Source organism: Schistocerca piceifrons, chromosome 2 (assembly GCF_021461385.2).
Source record: "Schistocerca piceifrons isolate TAMUIC-IGC-003096 chromosome 2, iqSchPice1.1, whole genome shotgun sequence".
Lineage (NCBI taxonomy): Eukaryota > Metazoa > Arthropoda > Insecta > Orthoptera > Acrididae > Schistocerca > Schistocerca piceifrons.
The window spans coordinates 305,667,089-305,685,988 of record NC_060139.1 but is presented as its reverse complement, the minus strand read 5'-3'; the positions used below and the strand labels follow the sequence as shown (position 1 = coordinate 305,685,988).

Sequence of the window (18,900 nt, the reverse complement as noted above, 5' to 3'; positions counted from 1 at the left end):
AAAAGGAAAAGTAATCCTTTAAAATTCTTTGAAATCACATAATTAACGGAATCACGCATTCTACGCTTTATATCAGGAACTTATTTCAGTGGAAGGCAGGCCTTATGATTCTGCCACGGGGCCTGCATAGCTTATACATGGGATTCAACAGGGAGCCTCAAATCTCACAGTTGCACTGGAACCAACAGAAAAATCTTCGCGTGTCAATATTGTCGTAATGTAGATAGTGTTCGACGGTACTTGTAATTGAGCGGTATAATGTGTTCGAAAGAGCATTTGCTTTGTCGTGGAAATGTGTATTGTCTCATTCGTTTCTCACAGTGATTGTGGTAGGAATATGGTAATGGACTTTCTCGTTCCATTACGCAACTGCTGGTTTGCATTATTCAGTATGAGCCTCTTTGACATCAAGTGGTCTTAACAGAAAAGGTCAGATCTGTCGCAACAGTAAAACTGGTACCATTGCTCCCGTTTCTCACAAATATTTCCGGGAGTTTATCCTCAGCTTTCTGGAAGATTCCAAAACTGCTACTCACCACCCTCACCGCACGTTCCCAATCTGGTCTCTTATTGTCCTACTAGCCGCCTGTCGTATGGCTGAAAGGAATAGAAATTTCTGCACCTGCCCACTTTGACTGCGTTTCAGGGGAGTAAGGAACGCACAACAAAAGTAAAAGGAAAATAATAGAGTGATATCACTGGGTCAACACTTCTGTCACTTGTTGACTGAAAACGTTTAATTCTACAGTTTTAATGCGCTACAGTACATATCAGCTTGTAAAACAGTCGTCGCTTAAGTGTTTTCTCTCTTTTGTGACTGTGGTAGGTTGGAGTCCTATCATTTGTGACCGCTTTAACTTTAAGGAATAATAAACCGAAGAAAGACTCGCGATTGTTTCGTAAGAAAACGCGTTTTGTGAGGTACTGACATTTCGGTGGCCTGTGCTAACAACCGAACCGCGCCTAAACAGACCGCATGGACTGTTCGCAGGACGCAGCCCTGTGTTTTCGCACCTGTCGGACACCATCAACGGGCTCACCACTGTGCGCTCCTCGCGCATCCAGGAGGTCGTCAAGCGAGAATTCGACGCCCACCAGGTAAGCACTTCAGCTGCAAATGTGACTATGGGGACCGAACCCGTATAAAAGCTTCAAGCTTTTTTTTTCCCTATATTACCGCTAGAAGTAATTTATAGTTTTATGCAGAGACTGAACTTCATGACCATGCTTGCACTTTGTTACTGACACTCACAAATAATGCAATAGGCACAACCTTCTGAAGAAGGACACTAAGTGCCTGAAACAGGTAAAGAAATTGAAACTTCCTGGCAGATTAAAACTGTGTGCCGGGCCGAGACTCGAACTCGGGACCTTTGCAAAGTTACGGAGCTCCAGTCTCGGCCCGGCACACAGTTTTAATCTGCCAGGAAGTTTCATATCAGCGCACACTCCGCAGCAGAGTGAAAATCTCATTCAGGTAAAGAAATTAAATTTCTTTTATGAAACTGCTTGCTTATTGTTTCATTATAGTAATTTGTGAATAATCAACGATTGTCCTGGCAGATTAAAACCCTTCCCCAGATCGAGACTCGAACTCGAAACCTTGCCCTATGCAGGCAATGTTGTCAGTGACTGAACTATTCAGGCACTTCCGACAAGATCTCACACTGTACATAAGCGCTGGCGGTGGATGATCTTTCCACTATGGAACCAAGGGCAATAGAATGGCTATTGCTTACAACTGACAGCAGCCATGTGTGTTGCTACAGAGAAATTCAAATTACATCGCATCTCTCACAATTGGCCCTAGAATTGACATGCTCAACTGGTGAGCTAGTAGCGGGAAACGCAGCTACATGCAGAGTGGCCTAATACTGTATTTTATAAGCTCGGTTTAGTGCATTCGCTTTGTATTTTTGATACCTCTTTTGTCTGCATATAAAAACTAGTACGAGGGGCGTTCAATAAATAATGCAACACTTCTTTCTCTCTGTCAATTTCGCTTGAAAAAACGCGGAATTTGTTGTGGCACTTTCTGAAATATTTAAGCTTCAGCCCCTGTAGTTTCATGAAGTTCCAATTGTTGGTGGCGATTTACGTAGCCTTCAAAATGGCGTCTGTAACGGAGGTCGTTCCAAGCACAGAGCTGTCACTGCATTTCTTTTGGCGGAAAACCAGAGCATTGCAGATATTCATAGGCGCTTGCAGTCTATCTACGGACACATGACAGTGAACAAAAGCACAATGAGTCGTTGGGCAAGGCGTCTGTCATCATCGCAATATGGCCGTGCATACCTGTCCAGTCTCCTGCGTGCCGACCGGTCGTCCACCGTCCAGAAATGTGACTGCTGCAATGTTGGAACGTGCGGACTCTCTCATTGGAGGGAACTGATGGATCACAATCAATCATCTCGTTGCACAACTGGCCGTCTCTGTTGGTAGTGCTGACACACCGTCCACCACTTAGGGTACTCAAAGGTGTGTGCCCGCTACGTTCCTCGCCGCCTAACAGAAGACTGTAAAGAGCAACGAAGGACCATCTGCGTGGATTTTCTTGAGTGTTACGGGGCTGATTCTGATATTTTTCTGTCCAGCATCGTCGGGCGATGAAACTTTGGTTATTTTCATTCACTTATGTCGTATGGTATTATGTTTTGGGGTAACTCTTCCCATTCTAGAAGGATATTTTTGGCTCAGAAACGGGCGGTTCGGGCAATAAGTGGTGTTAGTTCACGAACCTCTTGTCGACCTCTGTTCACGAGTCCGGGTATTTCGACATTGGCCTCTCAATATGTATATTCCTTATTGTCGTTTCTTGTTACCAATATTGGTTTATTTCCAAGAGTAAGCAGCTTTCACTCGGTTAATACTCGGCATAAATCAACCCTCCATTTGGATCGGATTTCCTTAACTCTTGTGCAGAAAGGAGTGCAGTATACTGCTGCATCCATTTTCAGTAAGCTGCCACTCGAATTCAAAAATCTTAGCAGTAATCCTCGCGCTTTCAAATTGAAACTGAAGAGTTTCCTCATGGGTCAGTCCTTCTATTCTGTCGAGGAGTTCCTTGAAAAATTAAGCTGATTCTTATTGTATTGCTGATAGAGTTTACTTAAACTTATGGACTGACTTTTTTTCACGTTCATGAACATTTATTTTTATCTGTTATTACTTTTATGTTGTAAGTTCATGTACTGACACGTTCCATGACCTTGGAGATTTGCTCCTCAATTCGGTCCTACGGAACTTAACGTGTAAATAAATAACAAAAAAAAAATCACTTCGAACCAGAAACAAAACTGGAATCCATAGAGTGGTGCCATGCTGCCTCTCCTCCGCAGAACAGATTCAAAGCCTCACCCTCAGCCATTAAAGTCATAGCTACAGTCTTTTGGGACTCTGAAGAGGTTATTCTGTTTGATGTCCTCCCTCTCCGTGCAACGATCAACTCTGCAATCTACTGCGCTACCCTCAGGAAAAGGAAGAAACCACTTCGGTGTCTTTGTCGCCACAAAAATACAAACTAATTTCTCCTTCTCCATGACAACACAAGGCCTCACACAAGTCTGCGAATTCGAGAAGAGCTCAAAAAACTTCATTGAATTGTTCTTCCCCGTCCACCCTCTATCCCCTCGCACCTTCCGACTTCCACCTGTGTCGCCCAATGAAGGATGCACTCCGTGCATAACAGTACGTGAATGATGGGGAAGTTACTGATGCAGCAAGACGTTGCCTCTGCAGTCGACCAGTAGAGTGGTACCAAGTGCGCCTACAGACCCAATATGTTGCATCACTTAATGAATGCCCTCGTATACTCTAAATAAATTTAAAAAAATAAAATAAAATGACGGCGTACCACGAAGGAATTATCCGAATAGTACGGAAATCAGTATATGTTATGTACATGTACAGATTACAATTTCAGAAAAAATGGATGATTAGGTCAACAGAACGAGCTACACAAACTGATCAAGTCAGTAATTCTTTGATCCAACTCTGGCCCCTGCGCAGGCAGCTATTCTGCTGGGCACTGATTGTCAGAGTTGCTAGATGTTTTCTTGAAGACTATCGTGGCAAATTCTGTCCAATTGGCACGTTATTTAGTAAAAATTACGAGCTGATTGGAGGGCACTGCCCATAATGTTCCAAACGTTCTCAACTAGGGAATCATCCGGCAGCCTTTCTAATCGAGGTAGGGTTGCCAGGCACGAAGACAAGCGGTAGAAACTCTCACCGTGTACGGACGGGCATCATACTGCTGAAATGTAAATCCAGGAGGACTTGTTATGCAGCGCAACAAGACAGGGCGTAGAATATTGTCGACGTACCGCTGGGCTGTAAGCTTGCCGCAGATGACAACCAAAGGGGTCCTGCTACGAAAAGAAATGCCATCCGTGACCAAAGCTCCTGTTTGTTGGGCCGTGTGGTGGGCGTCAGTCATGTAGGTATCCCACCGCAGTCCTGGGCGTCTCCAGACACGTCTTCGACCTGGAATCTCACTGACTGGTGTAGAATTGTCTTCAGTGATGAGTCTCGTTTCGAACTGAGCGCCGATGACCAGAAAAGTCTTCCCACAAATATGTCACGAACTTTACGACATGAGATTCTCTGCATGGTTATAACTGCACCACTAAGTGTATTACGTCTGTCAGTATAGACTAAACATTTTGCATCCCCACTTCATCACCCTGCACATCTGCTACCCATGGATAAATAAGCATTAATGGCTTTGCTCTTGCTACAAGTGCTTGGAAATACTGCTCAGCCTAAAAATATTTTGTAATAGGTACAACTTTTAGTCTGCAAATGACGTAAATGCTGTTCAGCACACAGTCCTCAGCCACCTATAGAAATATTTGCACTTATACCCGTTACACACTGTCTGTATGTACAAAAACACAAGCGCTTTGAAATTCAGAAAGAACCTATGAAAAAATAAATCTACAGAAACGTCGAAAAAACATGCCAAATTTAAACGTATGCAAAATCCCCAACATTGACGATCTTCTACAGAGGCTCAAAATTTAGCGCGGACTTCAACGCGAGATGCTTATAATAGTTTCCACATCGGAACTTTGTCTCGAAACCTTGCAGCAAATCCAAAGAGATTGTGGTCGTACGTAAAATATGCTAGCGGCAAGACACAATCAATGCCTTCTCTGTGCAATATCAATGGAAATACTATCGATGATAGTGCTACTAAAGCAAAGAAGACGAAGGAAATATTCCAGAATTCGAATTAACAACAGCTGCCAATATGAGTAACTTAGAAGAAGATATCCTCGGAATAGTGATGCAACTTAAATCACTTAATAAAAGCAAGTTTTCTGGTCCAGACTGTGTGCCAATTAGGTTTCTTTCAGAGAATGCTGACGCAATATCTCCATACTTAACGGTCATATACAACCGCCTGCTCGACGAAAGATCCGTACCCAAAGACTGGAAAGTTACACAGGTCGCATCACTATTCAAGAAAGGCAATAGGAGTAATCCACTAAATTACAGGCCGATAACATTAAAATCGATATTCAGCGAGAACATGTATTGTGTTCAAACATTATGAATTACCTCGAAGAGAACAGGCTATTGACACACTGTCAACACAGATTTAGAAAACATCATTCTTGTGAAACACAACTAGGTATTTACTTATACGAAGTGCTGAGTGCTATTGACAAGGGATTTCAAATTGATCCCGTATATCTAGATTTCCAAAAGATTCTTGACACTGTACCTCACAAGCGGTTTGTAATAAAATTATGTGCCTATGGAACATCATCACAGTTACGCGACTGGATTCGTGATTTGCTGTCAGAGAGGTCACAGTCCGCAGTAAATGACAGAAAGTCAACGAGTAAAATAGAATTGATTTCTGGCGTTCCCCAAGGCAGTGTTCTGGGTCCTCTGCAGTTCCTTATCTATATAAAAGATTTAGGAGACAATCTGAGCAGCCGTCTTGGGTTGTTTGCAGATGATACTGTCGTTTATCGTCTAGTGAAGTCATCAGAAGATGGAATGCCAATGCAGAACGATTTAGATAAGATGCCTGTATGATGCTAAGATTGGCATTTAACCCTAAATAATGAAAAGTGTGAAGCCATCCACACGAATGTTCAATGGAAACCGTTAAACTTCTGTTGTAAGATAATCAGTTAAACTTAAAGGTCGTAAATTCAACTAAATACCTAGGAATTACAATTACGAACAACTAAAATTGGAAAAACACATATAGAAAATGTTGTAGGGAAGGCAAACCAAAGACTTTTTTTAAATTTTTTTTATTGAAAGTGCACTTAGAAGATGCAACGGATCTAATGCCTATGCTACGCTTGTACGTCCTCTGTTGGAGTCCTGCTGCGCCGTGTGGGATCTTTACCAAATAGGATTAACGGAGTGCATTGAAAAAGTTCAAAGAAGAGCAGCACGTTTTATACTACCGAGAAATGGGGGAGAGAGTGTCACTGAAATGATACAGGATCTGGGGTGGACATAATTAAAACAAAGGCGTTTATCGTCATGGCGGGATCTTATCACGAAGTTTCAATCACCAACTTTCTCCTCTGAATCCGAAAATAATTTTTTGACACCGACCTGCATATGGAGAAACGATCATCAGAATAAGACAAGGGAAATCAGACCTCTCACGGAAAGATATAGGTGTTCGTTTATCCCGCGCGCTATTCGAGAGTGGAATAAGAATTGTTGGAATGAGAATTGTCGTGCAGGGGGTCTGACGAACTTTCTACCGGGCTCTTAAGTGTTATTTGCAGAGGAGCTATGCAGATGTACATGGAGATGTTACTTTCACCCTTGCTGAAATAGCAGCAGCCAGTTAATATTTTTCTCATCAGTGAATAATATGCTTATTTTAAACAGTATAACTGTTCGCCATCCACATTCCATTGACTGCTTCCACCCTTCTCCCCCCCCTTTTTTTCCCTGTTCATCATATTCACCAATTATTTTGTAAATATAGCACACTAATCTGCACCAATACTCATTTGCGTACCATTTTTGGCCCGTAAATTCTTGTTCCTTTCATCTTTGAGTGTAGTGTTAAAAGGTCACACATCTTTAGAAAATTAATATTTGTACAGGTATAAACACTCACTGATGTTGTGTTATCTGTTTAGTCTAAGTTGTCTGAGGGTGGCCTAGAAAGGCGAAAGCCGGATCTTAACGAATTATATAGAAAAAAAAGTTTGTGGGAGAGCAATACAGTGTACCTCAGTTTTTAATATGTCGATGATGCTTCAAGTACCAACGGAATAATCCATAAATACATTGTAAATCCTGACAGTAAATGTTCAAAATACATCATATAAATCTTGTATACGTAAGTTATACACCTGTGATGCATCATGCACGTCAGTGCAAGCATATCCACATTTTTAAAAGAAAAAAGATCGTTGATCTGGCTTATAAGTAAGAAGTATGGGTGGGTGGGGAAATTTCAGGTTACAGAATTAACGGTGTGGAGTAATTCTGAAGGTCGGAGGAAGACAAACGCATGCAATCTGCAATAAAACAATATCTATTAAAATGGTATGATGTTAAAATGACCTTCTGGTTGCGGACACACTATAATCTTGTAACTGACAACATGGCTCTAAGCACTAGGGGACTTAACATGTGAGGTCATCAGTCCCCTAGACTTAGAACCACTTAAACCTAACTAACCTAAGGACATCACACACATCCATGCCAGAGGCAGGATTCGAAACTGCGACCGTAGCAGCGGCGCGGTTCCGGACGAAAGCGCCTAGAACTGCTCCGTCACAGCAGCCGGCTTGTAACTGACAAATTTGAATGATACAGTAAATAATATTTCGCACTCTGTCATCGTACTTCATAATACCACATGCTGCGGAAGTCAGTTACGAAATTATTGAATGTTGCTGGTAACTCTTGAACCTTATTGACTCTATTTGTTGCACTGCTGGCTCATTACAAACTAAAAGTAAAATAATGGCAAATGAAATAAAATACAGTGATAGAAACAAGAAGACGGACCTCACACAGTTAATTACAAGCGTAGCGTCTTGAAAGGATACACCAGTTTGCGTCCGGAAAGTTTTTGCGACGTAGTGTTTCCGAGAAAAAAAGGTTGCTGTCTCTCTTCAAACGAGGCGAAAACGAGGGTTTTGATCGCGTGGTAATAGACGGCGACCTTCGTGGCGTGCGCCGCAGCGGCAGAAAGCAGGCTGTTTCTCCGAGACGGAGAGGTATTTCGCCGCGGGAACGTACCGCTTCGAACCGGTACGATCCAACGGGTTCCGGTAAGAATGGAGTCCGCCGCTCGACTCCGTGCGACCCGCCGGTGTACCGCACACCTGGACTTGCGCGCCGAGTCTGCACTGGGCTAGCGATGCTGTTCTGTGTGTGGGGGAGGGCTGGGAACGCGGCATACTAGTTACTTGCAGCTGCGATAAGGCGCGCGGGCTGCCGGAAGCTGCGCGGTTGCTGCCCCGACCTGGGCCACGTGGCTGGCCGGCCTGGTGACAGCGCAGCTGTGACGCTCGCTCGTTAGACACGGCCGCTACGCCCGTTGTAACAGGACTCCCGCGGATCAGCAGCTGACTGCAAGCGAAATGCCGTACATCGAACACTGTGCTACCGCCAGCGCTCCGTACACGATACGTCCCTCTCACTGCAGCTGACAAGGGAACTGCGCCTACTCGTCACCACCAGTTTCGTCCAAATTTATAGTATATTCAGTGCTTGATCAGAAATGAAAATGACAGGAGTGAGAGCTCCAGGTGGCCAAGCGAATAGAAAAAATAGCAAATCAATGCGGGTCGGGCGAGGCGTAACGGTTGGTGTAGCTGCAAGAGTCAAATTGGTAATCCAAGGAGCCTAGGGTCGAGTCCCTATGCGGAAAACATTTTTGACATTACCTACACTGCAAATAAAGCGAAATAGGTCTCAATATATTGTACTTAACAATAATTTCATAAAAGGCATGAAAAGGAAGAGCAAAAGAAAATTCGAGATTGCAAAGAAATTTCCAAGGCATACAAAATTAGATACTTTTATTATTTTGCTGTCGATTATTTACACCTCCTAGAATGACACTCATCGTAAAAGCAACGGAAGCAGAAATGTTCTCTGCGGCTTGCACTCGTTACATACACCGCATTTTTAGAATTACTTGGTTGTTTAAAGTTTCTAGTAGGAAAACAGACATGGTATACATTCATAAAATGTTCTCTCCTATCTCTCCAGTTTGTTACCAAATCACGCATAACACTGCTCCAAGCTCAGGATGAAACCAAGAGAATACGAAACCCTGTGCGCTTTAATTAAATGTCTTACTGGAGAGTTATTTGCACAGTCCTCGGGACGCTGTAACTACAATCCATTCACGAAAAACTGTTATCGCAAATTTTCACTGCCTTTCTTTTCACGCCTTTTAAGAATATATCAATAAAAATAACAACCGTTCGCTCGAGGAAAGATCCGTACCCAAAGACTGGAAAGTTGCACAGGTCACACCAATACCCAACAAAGGTAGTAATAGTAATCCACTAAATTACAGGCCCATATCGTTAACGTCGATATGCAGCGGATTTTAGAACATATATTGTGTTCGAACATTATGAATTACCTCGAAGGAAACGGTCTATTGACACAGCCAACATGGGTTTAGAAAACATCGTTCCTGTGAAACACAACTAGCTCTTTATTCACATGAAGTGCTGAGTGCTATTGACAAGGGATTTCAGATCGATTCCGTATTCCTGGATTTCTGGAAGGTTTTTGACATTGTACCACACAAGCGGCTCGTAGTAAAATTGCGTGCTTATGGAATATCGTCTCAGTTATGTGACTGGATTTGCGATTTCCTGTCAGAGAGGTCACAGTTCGTAGTAATTGACGGAAAGTCATCGAGTAAAACAGAACTGATTTATGGCGTTTCCCAAGGTAGTGTTATAAGCCCTTTAGTGTTATAAGCATTATAGAGTTCATGTTTACTGGACATTTTTTTCTTGTGTTTGTCCATACTACCTCCTCCCGATACATGGAAAGCAAAGAGCTTGTAATAAAAGAGATGTGGTTCACAACATCGGGGATGAACAACTGCTCATAGCTCTTAAGGTATGCATTTTAGAGCCCATATTTACTGGGCGTTTGTTTCTTGTTTTGGTGCATGGTGCTTGGCCCAAAATTTTTAAAACATCATTCTAAAACATCCTCTATGCAATAGTTAGAAACTGCAGAGTTATGACAGTGGCACGGACTTAAAGTAGGTCTACTAAAGCTCTTGTGCTGAGAAAACAACAGAGTAGAAAGAAACCATCGAGGTAGGGTTTCGAAACTCCTGGCCACTATCAAACCAAGCACTTCCCCAAAGTGCAGACTTTTATCTGACACGGAAAAACTCGCACACGGAAAAAAAGGGATTGCGAACCATCTCGACATATGGAAGTGCACACAAACACGAACAAAAATGTCACGGTCATGGTCTGTGTCTTGGACAAGTTTTAAAGAGGAGAGCTGTGTCATTGTGTGTCCCGATAGAGCGGTTCGCTGAACGAAGTTCCTAATGCCCAGAGTTTTGTCCGTTAGTAACGTCATTATAAAAGGTGCACTGATTCGCAGTCTTTGCTGCAGGAATGAGGAAAGAACTCGACTGTAGTACTGCTAAAGAAAAGGAGGCGGTTTTCAGTGAACTGGCTTCGAGGAATTCTGGAGAGTCTGAATCGTTGTCATGTTAGATTAACATCCTTCCATGGATATGAGTTGTGCATTAACCACAGGAAAAATTCCCTCAATATAACATCGAAACTATACGACAAAAAAAATTATCGTCATGTCTCTGATTCTTTTAGCAGATTGACGTAATTTCACCGCTAGTTCCAAGCTTATATTCGTCGTAACTTTTCTGTTAAGGTTTTCATGGGTCACGTCTTCTTCTTCAAGTGCCAGTTTTGAGGACATCAATAGCTAAGCTTTCCTACCTAATTGTAGACTCATTTGTTGTTTCCATTTTAAGAGTTGTTTAGCGTTCTTCAGTGAGTAGACATTTCAAAAGCTTGAAACTTTAATGGAGGCAATTTTTAACATCCAAATTTATCTTATCACAGTACCTATAAACCGAGGTATTTACTGTTTGTTGTCTTCTTTTGAGACTACTTTCACATTCTGTTGGTAGTTTGATCAGACTGCTTTAGTTCGTCCCCTTCGTATTAGGCCTATTTGAAACTTTCAAAAAATTGTGCACTCCCTATACCTGGAAGAACTACTACTCTTGATTATTTAGCCATTCGTACCTCTTAACAACGTCTTAAGGCCATGAACTGTGACGTTAGCATCAGTGGACATTTATTCCTGTGATTTCCATAAGCAAGCATTGTGTGTTTATTACCAAGTATTATCCCACTGGAATGAGCTAAGTACAAGAAAAAAGAACAGTTTCCAATCTCCCTTTTCACCAGGGATTTTCGAAATAGATTTCATATTTATGTCGGTAGAAAAATTTTTACCTTTTGCTTAAGTTCGTGTTGCCTCTTTTCCTATAATATATAATTCATTGCAATGAGCACAGTGGGGCGTGCTTTCTTTCAGTTACGTCTTGTATTCGATTTATGTTATGTTTGTTGATAATGGGGAAAATTTTCTTGCATAGAACTGTAAATGAATTCTGTCAATGAAAAATATGTATAACAAGTAATTTACATAGACGAATATTTGCTAGTCACTTTGCGAAATCTACTTCCTCGCGCTAATCACTTAACGAAATTTACTTCGTCAACTACCTTGCCTGATTTTTACGGGACAATCTTTCTGGTTGAGAAAAACCAATGTTTTTAAAAACTTCTCACTTGAATTACAGAATTACGAAATATGGATCCTGTTCATTTCTTCGACAATCATTGCGTAAGACGACCATTACAATTGCTATTCACTGAAAAGTTACCCCTCGCCGAGAGTATGTAGTTACCATCTATTAGCGCCGGGTAACCTCAGTAATTATATAATGATGGCATCGATCGAAATGCAGCGTTGTATGGTGACTTATATTCGCCACTGATTTCTAGGAGCGTTCTTACTGTCACGAACGACAAACACGTTTTTCAATTATTGTGTGTCAGTTCCGCGCGCTGAGCGACGGTTTCAGAACCCCCAGAGACATCTAGTGGTGAAGCTATAAACTGAATCCGGCGTTCGAGCAGTGGAAGGGGAGTATGCAGGAGGCGCCCTCCACTGTTTCGCTCGCAGTGCTGTTTCGGCCATGCAGCAAGGTCTCGTAGCTTTCCGCCCATACAAACCAGTATTTTTCCGTGCGAAGCGGTCGTAGGGAGAGTAATCGCTTTCCTTTAACCGCAACGCAAATTCACGAGGACCCAAAACTATTTATTGCCAGAAGCATTTTCCTATGATACATCACATCGACATACACACACACACACACACACACACACACACACACACCGGTTCCGAACAATGTTTTCGGGAGGTTTTATACTGCGCTACCAGGCGTATGCTTGAACTGCGAGTCCCCTGCCAACATTCCCAATTGGGATTCCCTCTGGCCCACTCGCACACTACTGGAACATTTGACTGGGAAGAACGTCGACTCCTTCATAGGCCGGACCACCAAACAGCTTCCTCTGCTTCTTGGAGTGATGGAAAGAAAACCCCTTGAAACTAGCGCAAAAAAGTCATTAGGTGCAGTCATGGTTCGTACTTAAAAAGACGGGATATCCAGTATATGGGATAAATGCCTTAAGAAGCTTTCCCTATAAAATTTCTGAATATGAAAGGGAGCTTGACACAGTTTATTAAAAATGGAAGAGTCAACAAATGGGAGGCATTTGCCCATATACTATCAGTATTTATATACATAATGAAGTTATGAAGAGCAAAACACGCACGTGTGCATACACTGTGCGACCTTGTGTTTTATGGTGAACACGGTGGTCTAGAGCGCATTGGAAGTTATCCAGGAACTATCGAATATTCTAGTACTGTTGAAGTGCATTGAAATTAACGGAAAAACCAGCTGTGCACTATTTCAGCGAGGCAGAAACCAGTTGACAAAAATTATTACTCGCGGCTATTTCTTGTGGGTCGGCACCAAGAAATAACAAAAAAAAAAAAACTTATTCATTAACAAAATGAACAATGCACGAAAAAGATGCTTACAGAAATTCATGAGCTAAACTCAGCCATGGTTTTTTTTAACCACCTGATGTGTAACACAGTCTTGGTACCACATAATAACATTGGGTACTCCTTGATTTTGCATAACATGACACGTGTGAACAGACTCCACTGAGAAGTGACCTCTCGTAGTTCTGAACAATATTTTTTGGACAGTTTTACCGCATTGGTCTGGGAGCCATCGTCACCTTAGGAATGTACCCTGCAACACAGCGAGGGTGCGTTCTTCGAAGTGAATCGATTTCAACTGCGAAAAAGATTTCCTCTCGCCACCGCCAAATTTCTCTAAACTGGAGTGTATAAATAACAATCTGGATAGAACATTTGTATGCACAATATTTCTCTTCCTTTTTTTAAGGTCCTTGCTTTTAATTAGTAAACATTGTTTATTGTAAGTGGATACTGAGTTGTTACAAAAGTGAAATTAAAATCTTGTAAACTTGACAGTGCATTATGACTGAATAATGGCTGAAGCAAGTTGCTCGCAGTGCACTCAGAATGGAGGGATTGAAGGCATACATTTAATGAGAGTGGATTACAGCTTTGCCGGCCGAGGTGGCCGAGCGGTTCTAGCCGCTACAGTCTGGAACGGCGCGACCGCTGCGGTCGCAGGTTCGAATCCTGCCTCAGGCATGGATGTGTGTGATGTCCTTAGGTTAGTTACGTTTAAGTAGTTCTAAGTTCTAGGGGACTGATGGCCTCAGCAGTTAAGTCCCATAGTACTCACAAGGGAACCTCCCCATCGCCCCCCCCCCCCCCCCCCCTCAGATTTAGTCATATGTTGGCACAGTGGATAGACCTTGAAAAACTGAACACACATCAATTGAGAAAACAGGAAGAAGTTGTGTGGAACTATGAAAAAATAAGCAAAATATACAAACTAAGTAGTCTATGTGCAAGATAGGCAACATGAAGGATAATGTCAGCACAGCAGCGCTGTGGTCCCGTGGTTAGTGTGAGGAGCTGAGGAACGAGTAAAAATTTTAATTTTTTATTTTCAGTTCATGTGACAAACTCTTATGTTTCCATCAGTTTTTTGGGAGTGATTATGACATCATCAAGAAAACCTAAATCGGGCAAGGTAGAAGAATCTTTTTACCCATTCGCCAAGTGTACAAGTTAAGGTGGGTCGACAACATATTCCTGTCATGTGACTCACATGCCGTCACCAGTGTCGTATAGAATATATCAGACGTGTTTTCCTGTGGAGGAATCGATTGACCTATGACCTAGCGATCAAATGTTTTCGGTCCCCATTGGAGAGGCACGTCCTTTCGTCTACTAATCGTACGGTTTTGCGGTGCAGTCGCAAAACACAGACACTAAACTTATTACAGTGAACAGAGACGTCAATGAACGAACGACAGATCATAACTTTGCGAAAATAAAGAAAGTAAACTTTTCACTCGAGGGAAGCCTTGAACCAAGGACCCCTCGTTCGACAGCTGCTCACGCTAACCACAGGACCAAGGCGCTCTTTAGCTTGCACTAGCCTTGATGTTGCCTATGTTGCCCATAGACTACTCAGTTTGTATATTTTGCTTATTTTTTCATAGTTCCACACAACTTCTTCCTGTTTTCTCGATTGATGTGTGTTCAGTTTTTCAAGGCCTATCCACTGTGCCAACTTATAACTAAATCTGAGGGGGGTGCGATGGGGAGGTTCCCTTGTCAGAGCCATTTGAACCATTTGAATTTTTGATCACAGCTTAAATTAAATAAATTAAATTGATCCCCTTTATTAAAATGGTATACAATCTGTGTAAAATTTACAGCACAACTTGATTGAACGAAGAGATCGGTTAATCGCTTGACAGCACACATCCTGAGGCGTCAAGGCATTGTCAGTTTGGTACTGGAAGGAAATTTGGGGCTATAATTGTAGGGGGGACCAAGGGACGAATACAAAAGTGGGTTCAAATGGATGTAGGTTACCGTAGTCAAGCAGATATGTAGAAGCCTGCACAGGATGGGCTAGGATGGAGAGCTACTTCAAACCTGCCTTCTGACTGCAGACAACTGTGTGCTCTTTGTGCTGCTAGATACCATCCTCACGCATGCGCATGCGGTATTGCTTTTAACTAACTATGAAGACTCTGTCTAAATTAATTCTCTATGGTATTTATAATACTGTCTTCAGTGATTCTATATTGTTAGTTGCACTATGGTCTTTGACTTGTCCTCGACTATAAGTCACTAGCTCATAACGAATACGATCAGCAACAACATTTTAGGGAAATATAAATCATTTATTACACCGTTTTCATCAACATTTTGGTCAAAATATAGATTGAGTGTGGGCATATAGCCGTTACAAGTAAACGTAATTAAATTTCACTTCAAAGGCTGGCCTACTGGCAACGATAAGCTTTACCCAGGCTCGCACTTCGCTTGTTTAAAATCGTTCAAATGGCTCTAAGCATTATGGGACTTAACATCTGAGGTCATCAGTCCCCTAGACTTAGAACTACTTACACGTAACTAACCTAAGACATTACACACATCCATGCCCGAGGCAGGATTCGAGCCTGCGACCTTAGCAGCAGCGCGGCTCCGGACTGAAGCACCTAGAACCGCTCGGTCACAGATGTCGGCTCGCTTGTTTAGGGAAAGTACTGAAACAATTAAAATAGGAGATGCTACAGATGGGTAACCCTTATGAAAATAATGTAACTTACATCAAGATTTCTTGATCATACATGAGTGTTTTCTTTAAACGAAGATACAGACGAATTCAGTTAAAGTCACGGGAATGGTAGATAATATGCTGTGTTATGCTGTCAATTTATTCCTTGAATACTCCGGCTTAGCTGGAAACAATTTATTGTAGGGTAAACAGAAGACGATGTGTGGTGTTCCACGCTGAAGCTCCTGCCTGGACAAATCATGGAATCCGGTGCTTTCTTTAAAGAACTCAAAAAGACATCACTACTGTGCAGCTCATATAGATACATCGAATCCCAGTAAGGATCGACCGAGTAGCCACAGATGCATACTCTTTGCTTGCTGATAATCAGCGCCTCTGGCGGACGTGTATTTTTTTTTTTAGTGAGACCATACTCATAGTAGCATCGTTCGCGTGTTTGAAAGGACGGAGCGAGTGCAATAGTTTCAGTCTGTTGGTTCACTCTAAAATGTGAGAGAAGATCCCCAATAAGGAAATCAGGAATCAAATGAAAACTCCCATGTTCATCACCGAACAGATGTAAAAACGGCGTTTAAAATGAGGTGGACTTGTGATGAGATTATGGGATGGACGGCTGGCGAAAAAAGTGCTTTGTTGGCAACTTATATACACGATAAAAAGAGAAAGACGCTATGCAGAATAGAAAAATCAAGTAAAAGAGTCGCAGGTTGGACTGAGACATAAATGTTAAGAAAAAAGTACGATACGTTGCGCCGTTTCCGAATTATAACGCATTGAAGCTAGCCAATCAAGTTGTTCAAGTTTCAGCTAACTAAACAAAGCGCTCGCTAGGTTAACACCGCCTTTGGCAGGTTGCTTGAATGTGAGTGCGCGAAGCCCCCCATTGCCTAGTTTCAGTGCTAAATAACTCGGAAACGGCGCAACGTATCGAATATTTTCTTAACATTTATATGTCAGCACAACCTGCCCTGCAACATTCGTACCAGCGACATTTTCTGTCCACCCTATGATGATGAAGTCCCATACTCCGTGACAGAGTGTAGGGGAACGATGCGAGAGACCCGCAGCACCGTACTAGGCAAGGTCCTAGTGGAGGTGGTTTGCCATGGCCTTCCTTCGACCGTAATGGGGATGAATGATGATGATGAAGGCGACACAACAACTCCCAGTCATCTCGTGGCAGGGAAAATCCCTGACTCCGCCGGGAATCGAACCCGGGATCCCGTGCTGGGGTAGCGAGAACGCTACCGCAAGGCCGCGAGCAGCGGACCTATGTACCGTATTTTATCGCACAAGCTCTCCCATCGCATGTTGCCCTCCCCTACGATTTTTCACCATTACAAAATTATTTTATTAACATCTCACATGATTCCCTCTCCTGGTTCGTTCCTACTGGAGCGGCCTTCAAATAACTTGACAATGGACAACAACGGACACAGCAGTACTTGGCATAAAAATATTTCCATTGTCACAAAATGCCATAAATTTGAAAAGTGAAGTTGCAGACGTATTTCCAGGTCAGTTTGTTACAAGTCGTGACAATGTCGAAATATTCAAACAATACGGGAAAATTTCAGTTAAACGTGTTATCTTACGCCGAAACAAACGGATTGAAAGCTGCAGGAACACATTTCTCCGTTGATCCCCCTCCACTAAGGTACAGACGGAGACAAAAGATAAACTATGGCCGCAAAGGTAAGTTCCAAACATTTCCATGGGCCTAAGACAGGGAAATATCCCGAAATCGATAATGAATAATCGCTTACGTCAGTGAACTAAGGAATAACGGTTGTGCTGTCTCTTACGAAATGATTGAGAACAAAGCTCGCGAGATAGCTGCCATTCTCAACATTGACAGGATTTTAAAGCAAGTATTGGTTGGATGATTCGTTTTATGAGGCGGTGAAATCTCAGTCTACTAAGGGGAAGATCTTTGAGGCAGCGTTCACCTCGAGAATACACAGATAAGGTAACCGAGGTCCATCGTTACGTAATACAAGTGCGCCAGTAATATGACTGTTTGCTCCCCCAGTTTGGTTTGACCAGACGCCAGTGTTTTTTGATATCCCGCATAACAACACCGTTGCTCCAACTGGCTCAAAATATGTCCTTGTAAGGACGACTGAGGAGGAGAAACTAAGATGTACAATGATGTTGTGCATTACAGCAGACGGCAATAAACTTCTACTGCATGCCATCTTTAAAAGGAAGCCATTGTCAAAGGAGACTACTTCACATGGAATTCACTTACGAGTTCTGGAAAAGGGGTGGATGACAGCAGATTTGATGGTGGATTGGTTGTAGAAAGTATGAGGAAGAAGACCAGGTGCATAATTACAAAAGAAGTCCCTTCTTGTTCTAGACAGTTTCCGGGGTCACCTTGCGGAAGCGGTAGAGGAGAAAATGAAACGAGTGACGTCCCATCCTGTCCTCATTTTTTCACAAATTACCCTAAATATAATCTTTACCTACCTAATACATCGTTTCCTTTCCTTTCTGAATTCCTAGAAACACCACTCTACAACTCGCATAATTCTCTGCCTACTGTTTTCAAGAAAATTTTTCTAGAAGAAAGGGGGGAATTTCGCGATAAAATACAAACCAATAAACTGCAGGGACTGATTCCTGACAGGAAAAGGAAGATAAAAACGATCCTGTGAACATGTGTCCAGAAATAAAACGATGTGCGTGCAACAATCGTCCCAGAACATGGCACAGAGCTGCAGCGCATTGACTTGACAACAGATGTTCGAAGTGGTATCCATGCGATGCAACCAAAGCGTTCACACGTCGCATCATGGATTGCCGCATTATTTCGCACGTTCCAGTCTCTCTCCGAAAAGCGTCACAGGAGTCGCGGACACGCTGCTGAGAGGTTTGCACATTAGGAACAGGTTCAGCATACACAACGCCTTTCAGATGCCCCCAGAGGTAAAACTCCAGGGGGCTTAAGCCCGGTGATCTAGCAGGCCATGCAACGGGGCCTACCAGTCCTATCCAACGTCAGGGGCAGATACTGAAGCGTCGGCGAACTGTAATGGGGAAGCGCGGTGATGCTCCGTCATGCAGAAGCCACATAACCTGTCGGG

At 42.7% G+C, this 18,900-nt stretch overlaps 1 protein-coding gene across 1 annotated transcript in view; it reads left to right on the top strand.

Annotated features, from left to right (window-relative positions):
* The window catches only part of LOC124775110 (ATP-binding cassette sub-family C member 4-like), a 365,777-nt gene that overhangs the window by 286,012 nt on the left and 60,865 nt on the right, over positions 1-18,900 (top strand). The window contains exon 17 of the mRNA XM_047249941.1: positions 992-1,098. Within this exon, the coding sequence (XP_047105897.1) occupies positions 992-1,098 (107 nt within the window). The remainder of the gene's footprint in view (positions 1-991; positions 1,099-18,900) is intronic.